Below are 18,822 nucleotides of genomic sequence, written 5' to 3' on the forward strand. Positions count from 1 at the left end.
CTTTAACATTAAAAAAAAAAAAAAATTAAAGCTATCTCTGAAGATTCCAGCATCCAATAAGGAAATAATAATCCTATGAGGGAACAACCAAAGTCTTTCAAAAGATGTTCAAAAGATTTCAAAACACAGAAGTGATGAGCAAATGTGAGTGACAGACATGACTGAATCTGGAGCACACTGGAAATCTCAGCATTAGGTCTTTTTGGATGTTGCTCCATGAAAGCAGCTGGAATCTTGCTGCTGAAGGAAGAAGGGTGCATTTGGTCCACATGGTAAAGGACTCACTGCTTTCAGCTCATTAACTCCTACATGAATCAGACAACAGCACTGGGACCAGAATGAATTCTGGTAGGAAATAAGCTGAAAAAATACCATCGAGAAAGAATTCCAACTGTGCCAGAAGATGGCTTTGAAGATGCAGGTAGGCTGGTATGGATGATGAATAGAAAGTTCTCATTCTGTATGGCAGCTGAAGGTACAGCTGACAAGCACCTCACTAGCCATGGTAACTGGTGTCAGCACACCCAACAGATCCAAAGCCATAGGAATTCAGGAAGCCCTTTCATTGAGACAAGGGCCAAGAGGGTCTTGGCGGAAGTGGAGATCACCAGAGAGCCATACAGCATGGCACAAGTGTGTGACAGCATTGCTCAGACAAAGAGGGAGCTCCACAGGGGTGGCAGGACAACACCCAAAGCACAGGTGGCTTCAACAGACCTGGGGAAGCAGATCTACCAGAGCTACAAGGACCAGAGGCAAATTCCCATGTGTTGTACCTGTGCAGGTGAAAGCACACAATACTAATCAAGTGCTCACCTTCTGCTCTGTGACCTCAGAGCATATGAAGATGCAAGACAGCCCTGTAAATCTGATACCCATAGTGACTAAACCAGCAAAAACACACCAAGTGTGTGAGCCCACCCGCCAGATGAAACAAGATGATGCCTAAGTTCAGTATGTATGCAGGTAAAAGACTTATTTTGCTGTTCTATTAATTACAACACCATCATGCAGTATCAACACATGCTAGTTATTTTAACTTAACACAAAACTTTGATCTTGCTCTGGAGAAGCAGCTGTTTAGGATAAGCACATGGAAAGACTGGATTCCACTGCATTTTTGAAACTAGGTGGAAGATGAACAGAGCACTTCTGAAACTCCCAAAGTTACCTTCTTTACCTTCATAAGAATGAACATGAGGGCAAACACCCATGCTTTCCTTCACATATACCACTACCTCCTTTGAGGATGCTGTCAGTTCAGAAGCACAGGGGCTCCAGCATTCCCTGATCTCTAAGGTCCAGGATCCACCAGCCAGATAACAAAGAACAAAGCCAGATAACACTGATCCCACTGATCTACAGTGTTGTATCATGAAGGAATATCATCTTTTGAAAGAAATATGCTAGAAACTGTCTAGAAGCAACAGCAAAAATTCCTTAACACTTCCACCAATTACAGATGGAAGTGTTGTTGCAGAGGAAGCATCTCACCTGTCACAGAGCAGCATGAGTCTCCCGGGGCTGGGAAAGATCAAGAACTAGGTACCAGTGCCCTCCTCTGGTTATTGAAATGAAGAAGAGATACAGATTCCATTAAGAGAATTACTGTTCTGTGCAACTGACACATCCCTACAACATTTCAAATGGACCAAAAACTAGAATCAGGAAAACTATCTGAAAATAAAAAAAAAAGGAAAGAAGAAAAATTACCAGAAAATACAACTAGGAATTGAGAGTGGCTTAAATACACCTTAGCAGAGGAACACATTTCAGTCCTCAGAAAAACCTGTGCTAATGGATAGCATTTCCAATCCAAAATAGATAAAATAACATACATCTTTAAAGAAAGTGGAAAAATAAAGTCTAATTGATAACAGATTATTTCAGGTATTTATTAAGGAGAATACTGTATAAAGTGCACAACTAGTTTGGTTTTGCAATCAAAACAAGAATGTGCTTAGGTGTTGTCAAGATTGCTCATTTCAATTTACAATACAGCCTAGAACACGGGGGCAACCTGAGATGCAGCTCTGATGTACTCCCATTATATTTGGCCACTGAAGTTTTAAAAGCTCACCCTGCACTTGTGGTTTAAAAAATAAAAAAGTGCCTGTCCTCCAAAGTGCAAGGTAAGAGTTAGGAAAAGTATACACTGGCATGCCCAAAAATTAATAGGACAGCAAGTGAATCAGTAGGAAGACTGAAAATGAGAGCTCATCCAGAAACTACTCTGCTTGAGGGAAGAAGGCAGAATGGAAAGAGGAGTCCAGGGAAGAATTTGTGCTCTAACTGAGCTCAAGGACTAAACAATGCTCAGGCAAACTAAACGTGGTGTTGCAATGGTCTCTGCAACGAGCTCTTCCAACACCAAGAATTAAATATTAGTCCAAATTCCAAAGTGTGCAGTGGAAGTGCAGCACAGGAGGTGTCACATCAGTAAGAGTGATCCCGAGCACATGGTAGTCATGACACTACACCTGCCAACATGCAAAGGTTTATAAAGGTTAATGAGGCAGCAGAGAAGTGGGTAGCAGGAGCATTTGCAAGACAGGAATGAACCTGTACTCATAAAGAGATGGTTGAGAAAAAAGGAACAACAGGAAAAAGCAAGAGAATTCAGTTTGATATAACAAACCAGAAAAATAACCACTGCAGCAATATTATAAACATGCCTCAGATAAGACTTTTACTGATTCCCAGTGATCTAATCACAGCGCTTTGAGGCTGGTGAAAAAAAACTTGGAAGAGCAGTGGAACAAAAGAAGGATGCAATTCTGGTGCTGAGGAGAAAAAGACAATAACAGTGAAATAAAATGGAGCATAACTGTGCATTAAATGAAAGACTATGTCTGGGAAGTTGTAGCTAACACCACATTAAATACTGAGTAAAGGCCACAGTGGTGAGAATCAAGGTTTCTGTTGAATCTATAGCAAGAATCTGAAGAATCTTTGCATCGTATGAAATGCTGAAAAAAATATATTGACAGCAAGACTGAGTAATCAATCAGAAATAACAGCAGGAGAATAAAATAAGTGTCTGTTCAAAACCAGCCTCCAAACTACATAACACTATTTGCCAAGAGCAGCATTGAATTTTTGGTGGTTTGCAGTAAGGGTAACATAGAAAAAACCTCAGGTTCAGACTGACTACAGAAGCGGTGGGCAACTAAATCTACACTGAATGCAATCTAGCAATCACAGATTCATGGCACCTTTGAAAATCAGGCTCCAAAAAGATAAAAGCCAAAATTTATCTGGACAAACTTGGTAATTAAAGACGTCTAAGTCTGTGATATTCACCTGAAGGAACCAACAAAGGGAAATTTAAACCAAGTAAACTACAAGGACTGTCCTTAGGAAGATTCTGTGAAAAACATCTTGCACAAGCAGGATAGGTTTTGAACATCTCATTTATTCCTTGGTATATAACCTCCTGTCATTGAGGGCACTCCGACAGATAATGAGGTAGGTATAGCACAACCAAGTCTTTCCTGATAAAAACAGTGATGGTAACACTTTCAACCTTATCGATTGGCCTACAACAGAAATCATAATAATGGGTTTATGTATCCCTGAGAGGGAGTATAAAACAGGAAGAACAGGAGTCTTCTCCACAGATTTGGGGAGAAGGGCCATCACTTCACTGCCATGGTGAAAAACAGTGTTATATGAAATCAATGTATTCACATAACATTGCTGTGAGATACACATATTTTGTAGATGGGGCAGCCAGGAAAGTTAGTTGACTTGCCTGTGGCCATGAAAGCAGTCAGTGATAGACCTGGGATTCATGATCAGGACTTCCTTGCCTCCTGCATCATGTTCGGTTATGTACTTGGTGGCCAGAGGCTCACTGCATGGTTGTTATAACATACTGTATAAAGATAGTCATGCAAGGGGTGGAGAACAAAGTCACTGAAGAACAGAGCACTTTCTGTACCAGAAAGCAGATTTCTTCTGGAAGCTGCGTGCAATTGGGAACCTCTGGGGGGAAGCACACATCTGGTTTCTTCACCCTGGAATGTCTGGTGCTTAAGGCTTAGGACAATGAGGACCATTGTAATGACTAAATGAAACAGAGATAGCCCATACAGGCATAAATTACAAGGTGTCTGGTAGTAAAACAACCTCTTCCCTATGCTCTTCTGAACCTTAAAAAACAAACGTTAGCCTGTTAATTCAGTGGACTCATCACATACAACTATAGATGATCAGTCTATATTTCCATGTCCACAGGTCGGATATCTCCAGTTTTGTGTTCTTTCACCCACAGTTCCCTGTCCTTGGCAGGATCCACTTTCCGAAGCAACTGATCCACAAGTTCTACTGTCTAAAACGAAGAAAACAAGAATCCAAATGTCAAGGGCACATTTCAAGCAGAGTCATTGCTCTTACATGTAGAGCAGCTACAGGCATGCCAACACTGCATTCACAGACAAGTGAGAGCTGCACATACATGAGACTTGGTGCACAGCAGCCAGGTCTGAATGTGCAGCCTTGTAGCGGGGAGCAGAGATGAAGGAGATTTAACGTGAAGCAGAGACAGGCTTCCTGTGCCAGGCATTGGCCAGTTGGTCCCTGACTCCTGTCCTGTACTCTGTGCTTTACCCCAAATACAACTGTACTGAGGTTAGCATGCATCTTCTATATTTTATATTTAATAAGTAGCCAGTTTTTAGTAGGAAAAATGTATCTACTTCCATCTCAGTGAAATTATTTACCATTTTTCTTGCACAAATAGAAGACCTCAGTGAGCAGTGCTTCATGCTGGGAGAGCTAATAATGGCTCATACTGGCCAAATGAACTTCAAGCAGTTGTATCTCTCCCAGCAAAGAGCTCTGATCCAGCAGTATGAAATGTGACCAGGATCAGAATCCTGGAGGAGCAAGACTGCAGGGAGGCAGCACAGTACTGCTGCAGATTAACAAGCTGACTGCAGACACTTCTCACATGTCTTTTGACACAGGTCAGTCAGGTCAGGAGGGGCCATCCTGTTCAGCTGAAAGGCAGTGAAGATCACAGAAATCGAACAAAAAGCAGACTTACGCTTTGGTTGAACATGTCTGTCTCGTGCCGCAGCTGTGTGTACTGGCACAGATGCTGCCGAATCATCTCCACCCTCTCAACTTCTAGTCTCTCAAGCTCCTGGACATGAAGAAAAACAAGTCCATATTTTTACTTGAACCTGAGCTTGAAAACCCAGAGAAAGGATGACACACAAAAGGCTGCCAATGAGTTCACTGCCTCGGAGTCATGCTTTGGAGCTGGACTCTGTGGTTTCACATTCCTCTGCTCTGCAGAGAATCAGACACAGCAAGCAACAGCAGCCATCTCAGTCTGAACACAACAGAAAAGAAGGTTGAAACCTTTCCAAAAGGCTCAAAAACTGAGACAACCAAGGCAGAGAGTGGAGCCACTGCCTTCAGAGAGGGAAGCAAGAGGGAATCTGTTTCTTGCAAGAAGTTCTGCATACTTTGTTACTAGCTCCAGAAGTTACAGTGATTCCTTGGGGAAGCGGGAAGCACACTGAGGTGTATGGCTCAGACTGCCCCAATGCCAACCAGATACCTGTCAGAGCACTTTTATCTGTTCACCAGGTCATGAGCTGGGACAAGTTTCTCCCTTGCCAAGCTGGCAGTAAGCAGACCCCAGCAAAACTTTAGTTGGAAAGGCAGGAGATTTCTATCTTTCCTTATGATATTTTTTGCATCCCTCTTCTGGATTCTGACTATGCTATGATTATACCCCAAAATCTGCATTTAGTCCCTCTGGTGTGGCCTCACCTTGAGTACTGTGTGCAGTTTTTGGTACCCCAATATAAAAAAGACATTGTGCCATTACAGAGCGTCCAAAGGAGGGCCAAGAAGATGGTGAAGGGCCTTAAGGGGAAGCTGTATGAGCAGCAGCTGAGGGCACTTGGTTTGTTCAGCCTGAAGGAGACTGAGGTCAGACCTCATTGTGGTCTTCAACATCCTCATGAGGGGTAGCAGAGGGGCAGGCAGAGATTTCTTGACTCTCGTGACCAGTATAGGACTCGAGAAAATGGCTGGAGCTGCATGTGGAGAGGTTTAGGCTGGTTATCAAGAAAAGGTTTTTCACCTAGAGGGTGGTTGAGCAGTGGAACGGGCTACTCAGGAAAACAATCACAGCACTAAACCAATCTGAGTTCAAGAAGCATTTGGATAGGCACATGTTGGGATTCTTGGGGTGTCCTATGCAAGGCCAGGAGTTGGACTTGATGATCCTAATGGGTCTGTTCCAACTCTATGATTCTACAATGGTTCTATGATTCTATGATCTAAGCAGCAGCAGCAGAAGTGACATGCTATGGAAGTCTGCCTTTAAAGACATACACTGTGGGGCCAAATGTTACAAAACCTGCCCTCAGAGGGCATTCTGGTGCCCACTTATTGAGCATTACAGCAGAATGCAGCTGAAACTTATACAAGCAAGCAGGCTGCTACATGGCCTTCCTGGTGCTATCTGCAACTTGTTAAATGTCTCCTGGGAAACGTTCTTCATTATAGCACAAAAATCTCAAGTAGCAGACTATCTGCTTGGGGAGGAAGATGAGCAAAGGGGTTTATAGAATGGATAGGGCTCCTATTGCTGTTGCAACTGATGTACTGCTATTATGAAAAAAAATGGCCCACTTTAAACTCAGACTCCCTTTTTTAGGGCACAGATATGCAGGACTACAACACCAAACCCAGTGTGCTAGTGACATATGCAGAACATCCACTGTATATGCACCAGAAACTTCAGGGAGGAAGCAGAAATCTTCAGACCTTGACACTCTCAACTTGGTATTATTGTATATGAAATAATCTGTGTCTGAGCTGATCAGACACAGACAGTTTCAATTTAGATTTTATATTCATGTGTATCAAGAGTTGCCTTCGCATGCTTATCAGCCTGAGTTCCACAACTGACAAACCTGCTGTCCAGCTGCAGGCTATGGCTGCCCACTTGAGCCATCTCCTAGTGCACCTGCAAGTTGTGCCTTCTCTGGGAGCAAATATGCAGCTCACATATACAGTAGAGGCAGGTAATCCTCCCACTCTGCTCTAGTGAGACCCCACCTGGAGCACTGCACACAGATCAGGGGCTGCACCATAAGAAGGACAAGGAGCTGCTGGACCGAGTCCAGAGGAGGCCACGAAGAAGCTCTGAGGTAGCTTGTAGCAACTTAGGCTGGGAGAGCTGGGGCTGGTCACCTGGAGAAGAGAGGGCTCCAGGGAGACCTGAGAGCCCCTTCCAGTGCCCAAAGAGGCTCCAGGAGAGCTGAAGAGGGACTTAGGACAAGGGCCTGGAGTGACAGAACAAGAGGGGCTGGCTTTAAGCTGAAGTAGGGTTAGGTTAGACATTAGGAAGAAATTCTTCCCTGTGAGGGTGGGGAGGCCCTGGCACAGGTTGGTTGCCCAGAGAAGCTGCGGCTGCCCCATTCCTGGAAGTGCCCAAGGCCGGGTTGGACGGGGCTTGGAGCAACCTGGACTAGTGGAAGGTGTCCCTGCCCATGGCAGGGGGGTAAGAATGAGATAGTCTCTAAGGTCCCTTCCAACCCAAACCATTCCCTGATTCTATTACATATCTGGCCATATCTGGCCACAATGGCTCAGATGGTCAGTGTCACCTGCATCGGTGAGAAAATGCTCGTGAAGGTAAAGAGGAAACCAGGTCCTTTATGTACAGGAACAGCCAGTTTTTTCTCTTGTCTTCTGTTTTTGGGAAAACATCTGCCTCCTGGCACAACAAAGCTGTATCTTGGTGCCTAAACCCAAAAGTCTACAGATTAGGTCTGTGAGGTGTGTTACCTTCAGAAAAGCAAAACAATAGCCCAATGGAGAGCCAAGCATGCCTTGTCTGAGCTGGCAATACTCCAGAAGAAATTGTAAAATCATGGAATACAAAAATTTATTAATGTATAAGTGGATACAGTGATTTATTATGTGTTTTTCCATGTTTTTCTGGTGCGTTACTTCATCCTTCCTGAGGACAATTCTAGCGTCCTAGCCCCTAAGCAGTCCTGAACTGGTTTAATGCGTTCTGCAAAGAAACAATTATTTCTTCCTCCCCCTAAAAATGAGGATTTCTTAGCACTGAGAATGGGAAATGCATTGGGAGAGATATCACCCAGTTTTCCCCATTCCTTTGCACTGAACTAGCTGTGAATGATGAATGCTGTAGGCCATTACAATTTTGGAACGTTACAGTGTTAGATGTTATGTACCAGAGTGGTGGTCACCATCTCCTCAAACCACTTGGACTGGGCTTGATTGTAAAGATCCACACAGCGCATCAGGTCATCTCCTGAAAGTGTCAAGACAGCAACACGTTAGCCAGAGCTTAGAAGGAAAATGCAAGTCAGGTTTTGTAGACAGACCCTGAGGGTCTGAAGATCAGCCCTGGTGGAGCTCACGGCAGTTCTGTCACATGACATTTGTTTACATTTCAACTTGCATGCACTTGATGTGAGGCAAAAAAGCAGGTGATTGGGGTGAGAAAGAATGAAGGGGAAGGAGAAACAAATATGAGCATTAAGTAGTATTTTACAGAATGCCCAGAAATATGAAAGCAAGTTACTTCAGTTAAAAAAAAAAAAAGTCACAGACAGAAAGTTGTATCTGAAAAATAAAGTAATTAAAATGGGAAATCAATAATAATATGAGTTACGGAGCTGAACGGTAGCACTCTGTAGGTGAGACTGTATTCTAAGAGGTCTCCGTTTCAAATGGAAGCAATGCATCAGGCTTCAGCTGTTAGATGAAGTGATGCTTATTTGCAGCCTCATGCATTCTACAGCCTCGGGAGATGCCCGATACCAGCTGAGCTCCAGCTGCCTCCTGTGTTCAGGGCAGTAACACAAGAACCTGTTGTTCTTTCCATTTTTTTCTTCGTTGCCGGACTCTGCTCTGACAGAGGGAAAGGTGGGTGGAAAATCTAGAAGGCATGTCTCAGAGATTGCTGCTTTTCACCTAGGGAATTCTCTTAGTTCTTTAAATAAGGTTCAGTTTCGCTTTCCTGAATGGTTTGATGTCTAGGTCCAGGGCTCAAATTCATCTTGTTATTTTAGGTGCAAAATGGTCTTTATACATAAACTGGGGACAAATCAAGCTTTAAGAACAGGACTCCACAGACCAACCAGAGCCAAAGATGTAAATGCATCTGGAAGTTTCTCATGGATTTAGAACTTTGGGTGGCAACCAAACTCTATGAAGAAGCCATGATTCAGGGCTCAAAGCTTGGCAATAAGCTTATCCACCCAGGAGGGGGATGCAAAGTCCGACATGACTAGGTCTAGTGGAAAGTGTCCCTGCACGTGGTGGAGGGGTTGGAATGAGACGACCTTTAAGGTCCCTTCCAACCCATTCTGTGATTCTATGGCAAGTTTGAACTAATGGCTCCCACATTGTAGGAGGCTCCTCAGGGGCTCTTTGACATGGGGTTACCCTCCACCTGCTCGAGTCAATCTGAGCCACTGGACAGTCGGGAACAAGAAAGCCATGAAACACAGGAACAGTCCATAAGAGCAGAAAGGAACACCACCTATCAGTAACCAATGGGATCATAGAAGGGCTCTGCTCTAGAGCTTTCTAGTCCTATCACCCACTTGCCAAGAGAGCTCCTTTCAAAGCCAGATGACCACATGCTGCTTCTGGGAACCACTGTCTGTGGGGTTGGGACAAAACCTCATCTGCCACACACCAGGACGGTGGCACCAAGTGGAGAACAACAATGGGAAGACTCACAACAAACTTAGATCTTCATCTCTCTCTTGCTTGTTCAATAAGTACCCATTATAACCAATTTCTAAGGATGCACGGAACACAGAGTGTCTGTGAATTTGCAGGTGAATAAAGAACATCTCTCATGGAGCCTCCTGTCGTGAACTCGTAACTTTTATTTCTCCTCAAATGATTGCCTATACACATGGTCACACTGCCAGTGACTCTCCTCAAAACCCACACATGCCAAGGATCATCCCTATGAAGGGATGAAACATGGAAGCCCTAGCTAAAACCTATTTTCAGCAAAGGTACTAATGGAGCTGCACATATCAGCTTTGCAGATCTCAAAAAAGTTCCTGAAGGATCATGCAGTGGCTTGAGCTTCTGTAAAATATGCATAGGTCACAGAAAGTAGCTGTGTCCTCAGTGCAGTATAGCACACACTACTATCTCCTCAGTATACCTACAATAGAAATTATTTTAATCACTGAGTAGCAGTGGAAAAAAGACAAAAAAATCACTTTCAAGGAAAAAGACAGCAATAGCAAGTACAACAGGCACCCACATAGTTGTGGGTGACTGTGATTTAGGAAAGAACCAAGGAACAAACTACAATTTAAGGAAAAAACATCCTCAGCTGAGCTTCTCTGAATCTGACCTGGAAAGTTCCACAAACATTCTGTAATCTAAGGAGCTTTCACAAAACAGAAGGACAACTCACCCTACTTTTACTGTTCTCACCCCACTTATCAACAAGTTGTGAGATGTGAGTTGGAAAACCTAGGCTTGTTTCTTCAGAGGATTTAATATCACAGATTTGTACCATGGTTCACTTTGACTTTGCAGCTACAATATTAAAAAACAAGAACGCTGTGGAGTGATGGGCAGTTGCATCCCATCTTGTTCTCGTGGGGCCATGCTCACTTGCACTGAGGACGGACACAGGTACTCACCTGCCTGAGTGGACTTCCGTCTCGCCTTCTTGATTTCTTCTTCTGTCTTGTTGCTGAGCTTCACCTCGAGCTGCTGCGTTTTCATTTCCAGATCCTTCTGTCTCTCTGTCAAGGCCTTCCGGGCCTTTAAAGAAGAGTCAGGTGTTTTAAAGGAAAAGAACTGCCAGCTGCTTTCAGCCTTCTAGGACTCCTTCACACAAGTATTTGTCAGCAAAGAGTCAGAGACTTTGCTTGAAACTGGCTCCTAACTGGGATTCAGGTTCTTACAACATCATGTGGTGTTCAAAGAAATGTCCTATGACCACAGAGAAGTTGGCAACAACAAATCACAAAAGCATCTGAACTCTCTGTAGACTCTCAGAAAATTACAGGACAAATGGCATCATCAGACTCATGTTTCTTAACAGCTTTCTCACTATTTCTGGAAGAAAGGAGAGCTGGAGCTTTTTCCAAATGTCTTAAACACCATCATTACCAAGACACCTCTTCCATTCTTTTTTCTAGGGACCTGAATAGTTGAAATAATTTCAAGTAACTTACAAAATTAGCACCTTAGCACCTTGCAGTTTTCCCCTGTCACACCAGCCTAAACATTACAACTCTCTTAAGGCATTACTGGATTTTTTTCCATTTGCAGTTCTGCAGAGAGAGGGAGCTGCAGAACAGCAATTGGTGAGGGGCTGAGCACTTCTTATGCACTGCAGGCATGGCTCCTCCCTGCTGTAACTCTTTCTCCTCAAGGGTACTCTAATTCATTCTTCTCAGTGTCACTACTGAGCTTCTTTGCAGATATGAGTGTGAAGAACTAACTTACTGTTTTGCAGAAAAATGTCTTCCATGCATACACACAGCCTAATGACCTTGTGTATCCTGCAACATTTCTGTCCCTGGGTGAACTCCTGCTGATCTTTAATGAAAGCACAAGCAACCTCTGGTTTGACTGAGAATGGTACGTTCCCTTCCAACTTACATCCAAGAGCAAACCACATTAGGATACAATTTGGCAGCTGAGTCAGGAGCATCCCAATACCTGCCAGCTGCTGCTGAGAGATCTTTTGTGGGTCAAACTCCCTACACCACAACCTGAGCCACCTGCTGGTTCATGTTACAACAGCCTATTATTGTTGTGCTGCTGCTGTTTGGTTTTCTGGGTGAGGATGTTTCCTGTGAGGGATTTGTGATTTGCTGGGCAAGGTTCGAGCTGCCTTTCTCAGCCATCTGCTTTTAGCCACTGCATGAGAGGATGCTGAGCCAGGTGAGCCTTTGGCCTGACTCTTGCTCCCATTCTAAGGTAAGGTGTTTTAAATTTTGAGGGCAATAGATGTGACTTCCAGATGCACACAGACAAGAAGCGTTTGCATCAAATGTATTAGAAATGTATCATCCCAAATTGTGACAGGGAGGATGAAACAAGAACCCAGTTCAGAAGTGAGATGGTAGCCCTGCTATAGCCCCCCCGTTTCCAAGATCTCAGCTAAGCAGCGAACTACATGTGGGGCCCAACAAAGCACAGCTAACAGCAGAAAGCCCTCAGCAGGAACAGCTGTGGTTCTTTGAGGCAGAACAGAACTTTTCACAGGCAGCTGCTTTTCTGCCCAAACCAGCAGTATCTCAGACACCCTCCAGTTTCTTCCCCGCTCCCACCTTCTCAACAGCTGTGTAGCGGCTGGACAGGTGCTTCCGTAAGTCTGCGATGTGGTGATCACACTTCTTCATGTCTTTCTTAAAGTTCTCTCTGAAGTTGAGCAGGGGTTTCTCTACCTCACTCTGAAGCTGGTAAGGAAAACAAAGGAAGAAATGGCAGTAATGAGGAGCTGGGCAGTAAGTCCTGGCTCTTCACAGAATCACAGAAGCACAGAACTGTTAAGGTTGGAAAACACCTTCAAGATCATCAAGTCTAACTATGAACCACCACATTCACCCCTAAACCATGTCCTCAAGTGCCATATCCACGTGGTTTTGAACACTTCCAGGGACGGTGACTCCACCACTGTCCTGGGCAGCCTGTTGCAATGCTTTAAAACCCTTTCTGTGATTTTTTTTTTCCCTAATATCTAATTTTAATCTCCAGTGGAACAACTTGAGGCCATTTCCTTCTGCTGAGCAGAGCTCACGACAAAGAGGAAACACTACACACTCTGCAGCCAAAGGCAATGACAGTAACACTTCTCCAAGAGTGCTCTGAATTAAGCTACCACAAAACTCATCCCTTTGCAGGAGACCTCTATTAAGGGAGTATTAACTGAAGGGAGCAAAAGGACAGAAATTGTCTTCCTCTCTCTCCAATAGATTATTTCTCTTTTTACACAGAACATCAAACAACAGGCAATATCTAGAGCACTGCTTTAGGTATTTTGATTCTGGCCTAACTGATGTAACTCGCTTTAAAAAACCCAAAGTACCCAAACTAAAGCCATGAACCCTGACTGCAGTGAGGTGAGTCCATGGGCAGCAGTGCCACAGCTGCATTTCTCGTATGGTGAAGTAAGATCCAAGAAGGCCACATTTTATTTATCTCTGTCAAGTATAAGGGAGCCTAAAGAAAAGCCTGATTATTTAGTTGAAGCTTTTTAAGCAGTGGCAAGAAATCACTGGAATGAACTCCATCAAGCCCAGACACATGACTTATCTTGACAGCCAGTAATACTCAGTTCTGATGGAGTCTGCATCATATTCTTTTTTGGCCTTCTGATAAACAGTTTTGACACCTAGAAAACATGCTCTGGAGTGATTCAGACATTTCATCTCCTGTCACAGTTCAGTACAGTCTTTTATTGGACAGAGGCTACAAACTCAGCCAAGACACTACAGCACACATTCTAGAAAGGTTAAACAAATGGAGTCTGTTTAGGCAGATGAAAACTAGCACCTTGGTGATCTAATATGGTGTACATCTACCTGAAGATCAGATAAAAGGGTTACTGAGCCAAATTCTTCTTCACAGGGCCAGGCAAAGTCACAACAGAAAACTGAGCTTTGGGACGTGCAGGAAGAATACAGTTTTAAAAAACCCACCACAACGTCACCATAACGGTGGCTGGGCACTGGAGAAGGCTGACCAGAGAGATCCTGAAATCTCTGTCCTTAGAGATACTCAAGTCTGAGCTAGACAGAGATGTAGCTGACTTGATCCACTATGGGTGATAGTCCTGCTCTGACTGGGAGTGCTGGACTAGACAATTCTGGACAATGTTTTTCTGAGAGTCTCATCAGCATGGCCCCAGGCAAAAAAAATAAAGACCTGAAGCAGTCATGCCATGACAGTCTTCTCGAAGGACTCCTCGTGTGCCTGTATTTATAGCTGCCATGCCAGGATGTACAGGCAGCAGTAGTGCAGTAACATGTTATGTTCCAAGTGCTGTGAGAGTGCTGTCACCTTCTCTGCTCTGTTTCTGACCCTCCATGTAGCAGTGCTGGGAAGGACTGTCACAGAGGCTGTTCAGTGTCTTCAAGGCTGGTGTTTGCCCGAATACTGTGGGTGTGCTCTGCACTGTACTGTCTGCTTGTGCCAGGACTGGGTTTGGTCGACTATCAATGAGGAACAGAATTACTGCCTCTAAGAATAGCTTCTCTGAAAGTAACACCAAAAATCAGTGTGTTTAAAAACATATTATGTTAATAAAAGGAAGCCAAAGCTAGGAACTCCCAAACAGGTATGGGAACATAGAATCATAGGATTGTTAAGTTGGATAAAACCTCCAAGATCATCAAGACCAACCATTAACCCAGCACAGCCCAGGGTCCAACACTAAACCACATGCCACATCCACATGTTTTTTTGCACACTAACAGTGGGGAGGGTTTAGAGGATGCTATTGGAGTTTCTGTGCAGGGCTTAAACAAAAGTAAAATAATGCAAGAGCTCCTCTACATGGCCCGCCTACATGCAAACACTACACCAGGGTGCATTTCTTCCTCTTGGAAAACAGGACAGGAGGACAATGGGGAGCAAAAAATATTTCACAATTTCAGCCCTGATGTCGAAGTTTGAGGCACAGCAGCACGTTACCAAGGCAGCAGCGAGTTGCCTGAGTAACCTCTGCAGAATCACTTACCAACAGTGCAGAGCTATAATTTTCCTCCAGAACAGGGCTGTTGTGTTGAGGTATCTGCCACTGTATTGAACTTGACAACCCACAGAGGTTAACATAATGTAACAGGATTCAAGAGCGTGTCACATGTGATGGAAAAACCCCAGATAAATACCATAATTTGTAAAAGAAATCTCCTGGGGCATCACTTCAGAGAAAATCCAAAAATAACATGACATTCTCAGCGCACTTTCCAGAAAGGCTAACAATACAAAGAAGCCAGAGCTTTGGTTCTCTTAGAACTTAGAACTCAGGTGAACAACCTTTAGAATCAGTTTTCCTTCTTTTTTTATAAAAAACTAAGGTTAGATGTGTTTTAATTTTCTCATCAGATAGATTAAATACACCAATTTGGGGAGCAATAATAGAGTTTCAGTAAGATTGTTCGCCAACTTATTAATTCTTCTGAATTTGTACCATATGCACGTGTATTTCCCCCACTGACACATACTGAAGGGAGATCCATACCAATTCAGGGCAAAAATCCTCGGAAAAGAAAGAACTACTTACCTTAGAAGAAAATTTGAGATGAACTTCTGCTTCATCAGCTAGACTCTTCTTGAGCTGAGCCCAAGCCTCTCCCAGTGTGCTGGAAGAACAGAGGGACAGCGATCAATGCCCTGTCTCTTACCCACCCTTCCCACGAGATCTGTCAGACAGATCCGGCACAACGCTTCATACTATGTCATGCTGAGCAAAATCATGGAAAAGGGATAACAGAAACCTGAGAAGACAACCAACCCTTGTGACCAAGGCAGAACTGTACTGGCATTGTATGTAGCAGATCTTTGGAAACACGGTTCATAACGATCTCCAGTCATCAACAGAGATGCCACAGCCCCCATAAGCAAGATCCTTCAGTATCTTATCCTTATCATAACAAAGTTCTCACCAATGCCATTTGTCCATTGCCTCTTCTACTTTACACTCTACTTTTGATAAACAGATTACTCTACTCCTCCTTGGAGAAGCTTTTCAGTATTTGAAAATTTCTGAATTGTCTTCTTCTTTTGGACAGATTATTTCCGCGATGATGGCAGCTCAGGTACACTCCTCCAAACCCTCTACAGCAGCCTAGACTCCTCTTAAAGCATCATTACCAAAACTACCCTGTCTTCCAATACAGGTCTTCCGGTTGCTAAACTGGTAACAGATTATTCTGTATGAGACACTCTTTCTTCTACATATCTCAATATGATTGCTTTTTTTAGACAACAGCATGAAGCTGTTGATGAATAAGCTTGTGATTCACTATAGCCAGACCCTTCTCCCACAAACCGTTATGTAACTGTATCTTTCACATCCTGTGAAAGTATAAAACCTGGTGCTTTATCCTCATTAAAATGCATTATTTTTTTCCAGTTATTTACTCCAGTTTAACAAAGTAATTCTGAATTGCAATCTTTTCTTTGAACTGTACATACTAACCCTCCTAGTTCTGTCAATAATGTCAAGCCATTATTTATTCCATCATAGGCCATTCATAACAAAAACACTGAAAAAACCCCCTGAATGTGGGACAAACCTTATGGGATCCCAGCCCATAGCTACTTTCTGTACTTTACTTTTTGTAAATTATGTATTTCTTACCTAGTTTTTTATACTAGGCTTTATTTAGACCATCATTTCTTGTCTGCCATCTCCTATTGCAGAAATTTACACTAAATTAAGGGCTGTGATGCTTTGAGTTACTCTTTAATTCCATCACTGAAGGAATGGCATTGGTTTGGCATTGTTCTGTATGCATCTACAACAGCTGCTCATCACCTTAGTTTTCCAACAACTGTTTCTAGAAAGTCTGACAGTTTATTCTACCACTTTACAAAGGTTAAATAAAGCAGGGTGATCTACAATTCCTGGCTCCTTCTATCTCTTCTCCACACCCTTTTCAACAATAATGATATTTGACCCCTCCTGATAGCCTGAAAAATTGCCTGTCATCTGCACTTTCAAAACAATGATCTGTCATCTCTGAAATTGCTCCAAGGAGTTGTGTTCTCAAGTATGGTGTTCATCAGCTAAATAACTTAGATTCACCTACAGAAATGCTCCCAACATTTCCCCTAGAACCACCCTGAGGTCCCCTCCCACTGCCCAGTTCTCACTGACAATAACTATTTTACCTAATCTATTTAAGAAAAGGTAGCATTTCAGCCTGCTGAGCATCTTCTACATCTCCTATCCAGCTCCAGTGACTTCAGTGACCATGGATTGTATCACCTCCTGTGCACTGTGCTCACAGCAACCCAGACAGAACCATCCCAGTACCACCAGTGGGTCATCAGCTGCAGTTCCCTACTTCAACATTTCTTATAATTTGGTCCTCATTCGCTCTCTTTTCATCCATTCTCATCTAGTTTCCTTCCCCTTAATTTTTTCAGGAATTCCCTTCTCTTATTAGTGGTAGGAGAAAGTGAGAGGAAGATGTGGAAGAAAGTGGTTTTAGCTTTGCTCAGATCAAGTAAGCATCCACTCCTAAGAGGAAAGAAGGACAGAAACCATTGTCACTGTAGGTGCTTGGAGCAGTAACAGCCTAGTTAGCCTCTTGCAGTTTCTGTCCTTTTCTCCTGGAAACTGAGCAAATACCTCGTGGAGCTTCAGTGCCAGCAGAAACACACTGTGTCCAAGCTATGGTGAGGACAGTAATTTCCAGCCTTGGCTTTCAGTGCTTAGAGGATTTGTTGGATCAGATAGAGCCAACAGCCTCTGATCCTTCAGAAGTGTCTGTTCATTATTACTGAAAATTGCAATCTAGTCTGAATTGCAATGTCTAGTACCTTCTTAATAACTTCTAAAGTGTGTAAATGTTGTAAATAAGGGACAATCTGCTGCTTTTCTTGAAGGGTCAGACCTCCAATGAGAAGACACTTTCTGTCCTCTGTCTGTGCTGCTTGATTGTACTGGTATTGACCTTACAGATCTACTCTCAGCAGTGTATATATTCTACATATTTTTCCATTTTCTAAGTAATTTAGCATGTATACATACTAATACCAAAAGGACCTAGTCCTGGCTACATGGCCAGTCTTCTTCGCGAACGAAGAACCGGGGAAGGTCTTTCCACCTTCCAGCCTGCGCATTGGATTTTTTAGGTGAGACACAGTGTGCGCGGAACTGAGCCCACCCTTTAATCCTGAGGTTCATCTGCCGGGGCCAAGCACGCTTGGACAGTGGCAGCGAGGTCCTCAGGACGTAGATGGATTGCCTTACAGGGCTAACGAGCTCCATCTGCCCGGGGAGGGGCCCCGACCGGGAATCGAACCCGGGTCTCTGCAGTGACAGTGCAGTGAATTTTCCCCTGGACCACCGGGGGCTCCCAGTCCTGGCTACAACAAGGACAGCATAAATACATGATTGGAAATGCAACGTTTCATACATATACTCCTAAAAAGTTATCATTAAACTTGAAATAACGAAACCAATTCTGAAGCCATTCCATCTTCTCCAACACAACTAGGGTGCTAATCTAAATAAACCTCTACTCAACAGGAAAGCTGGGGGGAATTATATGTACCTGCGTGGGAGAAATGGCTTTTATGTTAAAATTCATCTTCTGTGAAAGTCACAAAGACACACTTACCCTTCTTCCTGAGCAGCCAAGGAATTCTGAGACAGTTTGGACAGGTTCTTAGCATATTCCTCCTCAATCTTTATCCTACACTCACATACACACAGAGAGAAAATAAAAAGACAGCAGTAAGTAAGCTTTAAGGCAGAAACCCACACACATAATTTGAAGAAATTCTCTGCATTTTAACGGATTTTGCCATAGGAATTTTCCTTTCATCTCCAGGGCTTGGCAGGTGTCTTCTCTCCTCCATATGCTAATATGCAGTGGCAAGAGCAGGGCTATATACAGGACAGCATGTGCAATAAAATTAGAAGAAGCAGCTACAGTTCTGGAGAGCAAATAACAAGGACAGAGTGTTTCTGCTGTGCAACATGGACTATCTGCAGAACCAGAAGCATGTGGTTCAATCTGCTGTGAAACGTGAGGCTGCACATCCTTGAAGAAAAGACGAAGGAATGCAGTGATCCAGGAAAAA

At 43.5% G+C, this 18,822-nt stretch overlaps 1 protein-coding gene across 1 annotated transcript in view; it reads right to left on the reverse strand.

The window, feature by feature from the left end:
• Nucleotides 1-3,395: 3,395 nt before the first annotated feature.
• GAS7 (growth arrest specific 7) overlaps nt 3,396-18,822 on the reverse strand; it is a 91,590-nt gene continuing 76,163 nt past the window's right edge. Inside the window, exons 8-14 of the mRNA XM_027899716.1 lie at nt 18,357-18,431; nt 15,287-15,365; nt 12,330-12,458; nt 10,686-10,809; nt 8,235-8,314; nt 5,051-5,149; nt 3,396-4,333 (exon numbers count right to left, since the gene is read on the reverse strand). Coding sequence (XP_027755517.1) covers nt 4,220-4,333; nt 5,051-5,149; nt 8,235-8,314; nt 10,686-10,809; nt 12,330-12,458; nt 15,287-15,365; nt 18,357-18,431 — 700 coding nt within the window. The 3' untranslated portion in view covers nt 3,396-4,219. The remainder of the gene's footprint in view (nt 4,334-5,050; nt 5,150-8,234; nt 8,315-10,685; nt 10,810-12,329; nt 12,459-15,286; nt 15,366-18,356; nt 18,432-18,822) is intronic.

This window comes from Empidonax traillii, unplaced genomic scaffold (assembly GCF_003031625.1).
Source record: "Empidonax traillii isolate 1590-97213 ecotype Southwest subspecies unplaced genomic scaffold, ASM303162v1 scaffold685:size505991, whole genome shotgun sequence".
Classification (NCBI taxonomy): domain Eukaryota; kingdom Metazoa; phylum Chordata; class Aves; order Passeriformes; family Tyrannidae; genus Empidonax; species Empidonax traillii.